General features: G+C 44.5%; 1 protein-coding gene across 1 annotated transcript in view; it reads left to right on the forward strand.

The window, feature by feature from the left end:
* GCAT (glycine C-acetyltransferase) overlaps positions 1-7628 on the forward strand; it is a 44932-nt gene extending 37304 nt beyond the window's left edge. Inside the window, exons 7-9 of the mRNA XM_040407796.1 lie at positions 1552-1723; positions 3331-3452; positions 7147-7628. Of these exons, the coding sequence (XP_040263730.1) occupies positions 1552-1723; positions 3331-3452; positions 7147-7298 (446 nt within the window). The 3' untranslated portion in view covers positions 7299-7628. The remainder of the gene's footprint in view (positions 1-1551; positions 1724-3330; positions 3453-7146) is intronic.
* Positions 7629-8597: the final 969 nt, after the last annotated feature.

Consider the following 8597-nt stretch of genomic DNA (forward strand, 5'->3'; position numbering starts at 1 on the left):
GCCATGCTCCTGCTCTAAAAGCCCAGGCCGGCAGGAGTGTCTATCTGGGCTGTTTAACCCCTTGCATGCCACGCACGGCCAATGGTGCCCGCTGCATATAAGCAGTGACAGAGGGAGCAGACTGTGTGTATATAGGCAATCTGGTACCTGGTGTAGGCCCCAAGCCTGCCTTGAGTATACTCCAGCAGGCTGCGCCTCTCTGGCACTGACATTAAAATGCAATGCACTACAGAGATTGCGCATTGTATTTTAAAAGCGATCAAAAGATTGTCTGTTATAGTCCCCTTGTGGGACTATTTAGTGGTTAAAAAAAGTAAAAAAAAGACATTTCTTAAATTCAATATTTTTTTAGGAAAACTATTTAAAAAAAAAAAAATCTCCCACACATGCTTGGTATCGCCGCATCCAGAACCACCACACTACACAAATATCATGCAAATTATCCCCTATGGTAAATGCTGTTAAAAAAATAAAAAAAGCCAGAATTTCTATATATATATATATATATATATATATATATATATATATATATATAATTTTTTTAAAGGGTTTAAAAAAAAAAAGTTATGCCTAAAAATGAGGACCGCAAATTCATTACGTAATAACTCATGGCATTTATCATGTAGACAAAGTGTAATACGAGACACTTACTAATGTATTGTGATTGTCCATATTGCCTCCTTTGCTGGCTTAATTTATTTTTCCATTCCATTATACACCGCTCGTTTCCAGGGCTTACGGACACTGCTGCAGTGCAGATAAGAGGTGGGAGCTGCTGGTCACCACCAGCGAGGCTACTGCTTTTTTTTACCACAGTGTACAAGCACAGCCACTGCTGCTGGATTGTAGGGTGGTCATAACCCCTGGAAGTGAGCAGTGTATAATGTGATGGAAAAATGAATGAAGCCAGGAAAGGAGGCAATATGGACAATCACAATACATTGGCAAGTTCCTTGTATTAATTTTGTCTACATGATAAATGCCATTTGCTGAGGTGAGACAATACCTTGCAGCAGGGACACTCTCCTGAGCAGTGTTCAGATACCGTGGTCTGTGTTCTGCATACAGTTTCTCCACACTGGAGTGGCTCCTGGCTTAGGACTTGAGGCCTAGGAGAGATCCAGACTCTGCACTCTGATATCTCTTTAGTATATGCACACTCAACTCGCTGAGGCAGTGCGCAGGATACAAGTGAGTGAAAATCATTCACTGCATGCATCCCACCTTCGCCATTGAATGGCGATGGCACAATATGCGCAGTGCACAGCCTGCAACAGAGTGGCATTGTCTGTAACTGTACCCAGGCACCCCCTTATAGTTTGGTGCCGGGGGTGACTGCCACTCTGGTTCCCCCTCCCCTCCAACGCCACTGGCCAAGCATGCATATTTATGGCACAGTCAGCTGAAATGGCAGTCATCAGACTGAGCTATTCCATATATATGGCCATGTTATGCTATGTCCATTCATTTCATATACAGAAGTGGTTAGTCATGAGTTTGTGGCTATGATGTTTGCCTAGTCTTCTCTAATATACTGCTGTATTTTTCTAGGTGGTTATACAACAGGCCCAAAACCTCTAATTGATCTGCTACGGCAACGCTCACGACCATACCTGTTCTCAAATACCCTTCCTCCAGCTGTGGTTGGCAGCGCCTCCAAAGCATTGGACCTCTTGATGGAAAGCAATGAAATTGCACAATCTATGTCTGCAAAGACAGCACGGTGAGAGTTGAGTGCCAGATCATCTATTGCTAGAGGTGGACTAAATCAGTGTTCTTCAGCTCCAGTCCTCAGGGCCCACCCGCCGGTGTTTTCAGCAGGTGGTATTGAGCTGGTGATATAATTAGTGTCCATGCATCATGACTTACCACGGGTATTTATTCTGTGGGATATTCTCAAATCATAAATGAGAACCAACCAAAAATTTACCTCCATATCGCCAATCATTTAGAACTATATATCCAAAGAAATCCATACTCCCTACAAATGACATAGAGCCAAATAACGCCAACAATACCAGCAAAATATACATGAAGAACATAGAAGAAGGGATAACAAGGCTATTTGAGCAGTATTGGTTATCCATTTCCCAGAGGATTTGGCCTAGATGTGAAGGACTTGATCCCAAAATGTGCGAGTTAGCAGGCATCCCCACCATGTATGCAACATGGAAGCCAGATCTTTTTCGCATCGCCAACACATGGCTGTCGCTGTAGGAATCGTGTGATGTCTGAGCAATTAGCCATGTTATCGGATAGGAAGTGAATCCTCAGGAACTGGGAACAATGGCACTAGGTTTCCAAGAACTGGAAATGGCAGACAAAGGACTAGCCATTATTTTGTAGACAACCAGTAGCATATGGTGCCTATTAAAATCATGGGTGTTGTTTGATTTAATTGGGCAAATGTGGTCCCCCAGAGTGAAAGATGCTATCTGAAGTGTGTCTCTGCTCTGGTCAGTAGAGGGACATTCTGATTGAAGGCTGTCCATTATCTCACAACAGCCTAATGAGATCCATGGGGTAGAGCTGCCTATAGTAGACAACCCCTTGCACAGCTGAGGGCCCAGACTGGACCACGGATTATAAATGGGGATGAGCGAACTTGTGTTTCAAGTTTGGCATACAAGGTTCGGGTTATCTAAGAATTCTGTTATGGATTCTGCTACCATGGACCATAACTTATCCAAATGCACAGTACAGCAGTCTCTTATTGATCCAGTTGAAACTTCATAGGACTCCATTCTTCTCATGAGTAAATGCAGTTGTTTGATTTCATTGTGTGGAGTGAAACCTTGTCTTATTAGTAATAGGCTTATGAATAAATGTAGGTTTAAAATCCCTGTAAGGTCAGATTCAGACGACGTTCTTTTCTATCCTTGTGCTATCCAGGCTGGACCCAAATTGAACACAGCCCCATTCAAGCAAATGGTGCAAGTGACACGTCAGTTTTTTTAACTGGACCGTCTGTCTGTACAGAAACTGGTAGCATGCACCATTCTTGTCCGTTTTCTGTCTGAGATTGATTCAAGTCTATGGGTTCTGGGAATAAGCACCCAGTGATATGAATGTCCACATTCATCCATGTTTTGCGGACAGTAATAAGAATGGCCGTCTGAATCTGACCTAAAGAAGTGCTTGGTCTACAAAAGCTCCCAGAAGCTAAATCTTCTACAGCTGCTCAATCCCAGTTTCCAAAATTTCTTCTACCTGGACACATAAGGAGGCGGGGGGCGTCACCGGTCTGGTTTAGGCTTTGCTATACATCTAACATTACAGTATTTACTTTCTTACAATACGAAACTGTCAGTAACTAATCCTACTTTTCAGATTCCGGAACAAGATGACCGCTGCAGGCTTCACCATTGCCGGGATGGATCATCCAATCTGCCCAGTGATGCTTGGAGATGCCAGACTGGCATCAACAATGGCGGATGATATGTTAGAAAGAGGTGAGTATCTGTGACTTCAGCGGCATAAACCGACCAGGTGTGTAGATAGGCAGGGCTGTATGTACATCTCATGCTGCCCTAATTCACCCAAATTAACAGACCATTTACACCAGCCAATTATCACCATGGTTTGCTTATTTGTGAGCAATTGTAATAATTGGTCAGTGTTAAAAATAGAGACCAATGATAAAATGAGTAACCTTTTTCCTCATTTAAGGCTGGGTTCACACTGCTTTATGCCTACTGCTGGGCTTTTCATCAGGGGTATATACACTGCTCAAAAAAATAAAGGGAACACAAAAATCACACATCCTAGATCTGAGTTAATTAAATATTCTTCTGAAATACTTTGTTCTTTACATAGTTGAATGTGCTGACAACAAAATCACACAAAAATGAAAAAATGGAAATCAAATTTTTCAACCCATGGAGGTCTGGATTTGGAGTCGCACTTAAAATTAAAGTGGAAAAACACACTACAGGCTGATCCAACTTTGATGTAATGTCCTTAAAACAAGTCAAAATGAGGCTCAGTAGTGTGTGTGGCCTCCACGTGCCTGTATGACCTCCCTACAACGCCTGTGCATGCTCCTGATGAGGTGGCGGACGGTCTCCTGAGGGATCTCCTCCCAGACCTGGACTAAAGCATCTGCCAACTCCTGGACAGTCTGTGGTGCAACGTGACGTTGGTGGATAGAGCGAGACATGATGTCCCAGATGTGCTCAATTGGATTCAGGTCTGGGGAACGGGCGGGCCAGTCCATAGCATCAATGCCTTTGTCTTGCAGGAACTGCTGACACACTCCAGCCACATGAGGTCTAGCATTGTCTTGCATTAGGAGAACCCAGGGCCAACCGCACCAGCATATGGTCTCACAAGGGGTCTGAGGATCTCATCTCGGTACCTAATGGCAGTCAGGCTACCTCTGGCGAGCACATGGAGGGCTGTGCGGCCCTCCAAAGAAATGCCACCCCACACCATTACTGACCCAATGCCAAACCAGTCATGCTGGAGGATGTTGCAGGCAGCAGAACGTTCTCCACGGCGTCTCCAGACTCTGTCACATGTGCTCAGTGTGAACCTGCTTTCATCTGTGAAGAGCACAGGGTGCCAGTGGCGAATTTGCCAATCTTGGAGTTCTCTGGCAAATGCTAAACGTCCTGCACGGTGTTGGGCTGTAAGCCCAACCCCCACCTGTGGACGTCGGGCCCTCATATCACCCTCATGGAGTCTGTTTCTGACCGTTTGAGCAGACACATGGTACATTTGTGGCCTGCTGGAGGTCATTTTGCAGGGCTCTGGCAGTGCTCCTCCTGTTCCTCCTTGCACAAAGGCGGAGGTAGCGGTCCTGCTGCTGGGTTGTTGCCCTCCTACGGCCTCCTCCACGTCTCCTGATGTACTGGCCTGTCTCCTGGTAGCGCCTCCATGCTCTGGACACTACGCTGACAGACACAGCAAACCTTTTTGCCACAGCTCGCATTGATGTGCCATCCTGGATAAGCTGCACTACTTGAGCCACTTGTGTGGGTTGTAGACTCCGTCTCATGCTACCACTAGAGTGAAAGCACCACCAGCATTCAAAAGTGACCAAACATCAGCCAGGAAGCATAGGAACTGAGAAGTGGTCTGTGGTCACCACCTGCAGAACCATTCCTTTATTGGGGGTGTCTTGCTAATTGCCTATAATTTCCACCTGTTGTCTATCCCATTTGCACAACAGCATGTGAAATTGATTGTCACTCAGTGTTGCTTCCTAAGTGGACAGTTTGATTTCACAGAAGTGCGATTGACTTGGAGTTACATTGTGTTGTTTAAGTGTTCCCTTTATTTTTTTGAGCAGTGTATTTGAATTCCTTAAAGCAGTATTTAAACATATACCACGATGGGTATATTGACTTGAATGAGGCAGACAGAGTCAATAGGGTTGTGTTTTGACTCCAATTGACCTGTTTTCTATTTTGTTTCTGGGTTTTTCATTGGACTGCACTAAATAGCCAGAAACAAACAGAAAACAGACCTCCAGTGCCTAGGGAGAAATATGGCCATCTAAGCGGGTGAGGTTCATTTGCCATAAGCTTCAAGTCAGGTTTACACAGGGCAGTTTCCATTCTTTAGCCATAGTGAGGAGTGTACCCAAAAGGAAAGAAAAGTAATAAAGGAAGAATGTGCTGCATATGTCAATATTGCCTTGGTTATATTCAGTTTCAGAATCTGTCATCTTGATTTAGTTTGTAGTGGTGTGAGATGCACCAAAGTCATTAAAGGGGTTTTTCAGGATTTTAATATTGATGACCTATTCTCAGGATAGTTCATCAATATGAGATGAGCGGGGTCCAACACCCGACACCTCCGCCAATTAGTTGTTTGAAGAGAGCCACCTTCCCTTCATTGCAGAGGTGAGCAGGTGTAATTACAAGAAGCCATCGCATTCATTTCAATGGGACGGCTCCTTCCTATTCAAGTGCATAGGAACGAGCTGTCCCATAGATGTGAATGGGACGGCTTAGATGTAATTACACCTGCTCTTCTCTGCAATGTGGATGACGAGCAGGTAAACAATGAAGGGAAGGCTGCGCTCACACGATCAGAGCCCCACGGTGGCCTCCAAGGCTCCCAGGCCCTCCATTGTAAGCTGGCTGTTACACCCTGTGTGTGGCAACCAGTGAAAGTCCCATAGACTGCAATAGTATACTTTTGCAGTCTATGAATTATGTGATCAGTTCCCTAAGAGGAATAAAAAGTACAGTAAAAAAAAAAAAGTTCAAATCGCCCTCTTTCCCATATAAACATGATTGGTATTGTTGCGTCTGAAACATGTCCAAACTATTAAAGAATTACTTATCGTGCGCAGTGAGTGCTGTAACGGAAAAATGACCTCAACCTCCCCCCCCCCCCCCCCCAAAAAAGAAAAGTACTAAAACATAATGAAAACTATATACATGCATATTTATTATTGCTGTAATTGTACTGAGGCGCACCATAATGTCGTCATGTCATTTTTAGTGAATACCGTGAAAAACAAAACCCAAAAATGGCAGAATTGCGTTTTTGTTTTCAGAGTTTCACTTCACCAATAATTTTTATTCCCATTTTTCAATACAAAATAAGGTAAATTAAATGGATAAGTTGTCCCCCCCCCCCCCCCCAAAAAAAAAAAAAACAGCCCTCATCTGCCTATGTGATCAGAAAAGTAAAAAAGTTAGGCTTGTTTTACATGGCAGGCTATTCCGACAGGTAGCAGCCTGCCGGAGATGTCTAGATCCGGCATTGCCGGGCGCTACTTGATACCCGCTGGCACGGATTCTCAGCACGTTTGTCGGGTTACAGCCGGATCTCTGCCAGTCCCCATGTAGTTATTGAGGCCAGCGGGTATCGGGTCTGGCAGTGACTGATCTGGCAGGCTGTTCCCGGCCGGAACAGCCTACCGGATCTGTCCAACGCAAATGTGAAACATGCCTTACAGCTCTTGGAAAGCGGGGAGGGAAAAAAGGTAGAATAAAAACACTGAATCAAAAATAATGGAGGAAAGGCTCCTTCCTCAGACATTGCCCGCTATATGCAGTTTTAATACCAATTGTGCCAAAGGTCCAGCCATAAACTGGCCTGCTAGGGCACCTTGTGTCACCACCCTGGCATACCTTACCTCCATTATACTCTGTATATCTACTGCAGTGATTGTCTTTTTCCTTTCAGGCATTTACGTCATTGGATTTAGCTTCCCAGTGGTCCCAAAGGGCAAAGCTCGTATCCGTGTGCAGATTTCAGCAGCTCACAGTGATGAGGACATTGACAACTGTGTGCGGGCATTTACTGAGGTGGGCCGTAAGCATGGTGTTGTGCCCTAAGATACCGGAGATGCCAAGCTATGGCAGCTGTAACCTTTCTTTCTGGAGCATAGTCACTGCAACGCACAAGAACTAGATCTGAAGGAAGAGCTTGAAATGCCATTTGGGGACGACATGCAACGCAAACATTACAGACTAAATATCTCTACAGTAAATTGTTACATTTATTATATTACTAGAACAACAAAGAATGTGGATTTCATGTGAATATTGTTTAAAAAAAACCTTGTTTCCCTGCATCCACAGCTATTTCTAGCAATTTGAACTGGAGATGACTTGAACTACGACTCCTATCATTCTGTCCTCAATAAAAGCTGATCTGTTCTATGATGTGCAGGGTTTTATGTGTATTGTAATGTTCTCGCTTGTACAGTAATTTCTTTACCTTTTCTATTTATTAGGACTACACATGACCAGGGTGTGTCCTCTTACTCGCTTGTCTAGTCTGCGTTGGGACAGTGAATTTTTCCGGGTTTTTCAGTTAGGAATGGTGTATTTGAAAGGAAAGCAATGTTTTCAGAAAAGAATTATGATACCTGATAAGTATATTATGTCAGAGGGTTTGGGTCTAGTAATTCACTACATTGTAATCACGCATCTCAGAGAAAAATACGCCATTCTTCCTCTAGCAGCTCACTCCTACTTACTCCATAGACTTCTATGGGCAGCATATCTGTGCCTCTCTGCACTTCCCTCCTCTTTCTCCTTCCCTCCATAGACTTCTGTAGGTGGCATGTAGTCTGATCCTTCAATGAACTAGCAGTCCATCTGGGAGAAAATGTTAGTTTTAGGCCTCATTCACACATACATGGACCACGGTCCGTGGAAACCCGTCCTGCTGAGTGCACGGCGTCATTGGTTGCTATGACGCTGTGTGCTTCATGCTGCTGTACAGTAATACACGTATAGATCATACGAGTGTATTACTGTACAGCGGCAGCGTGAAGCGCACGGCGTCATAGCAACCAATGACACCATGCACTCAGCAGGACGGGTTTCCACGGACCGTGGTCCATGTATGTGTGAATGAGGCCTTGGGGGACAAGATGTCATTGCACATTACACCTCTGTACTCTATTTAATGGGACGCCACCCTTGCCAGCTGGGACTCCTATGAATATTTCCACCCCCCTGTGCAGCAACTGCAGGAGGTACCCCACTCAGGTATTCTGCAGGCAAGTCAATACACTGCTTTACACGTAGTAGATTGCAATCCGAAATATGACTGGGTGCCATCCACTGCACAACACAGCAGCCATTAAACATAATGGGGCACGTTTTTTAAGACTGGTGTCTAAA

The sequence above is a fragment of the Bufo bufo genome, chromosome 9, assembly GCF_905171765.1.
Source record: "Bufo bufo chromosome 9, aBufBuf1.1, whole genome shotgun sequence".
In the NCBI taxonomy this organism is placed as follows: Eukaryota; Metazoa; Chordata; class Amphibia; order Anura; family Bufonidae; genus Bufo; species Bufo bufo.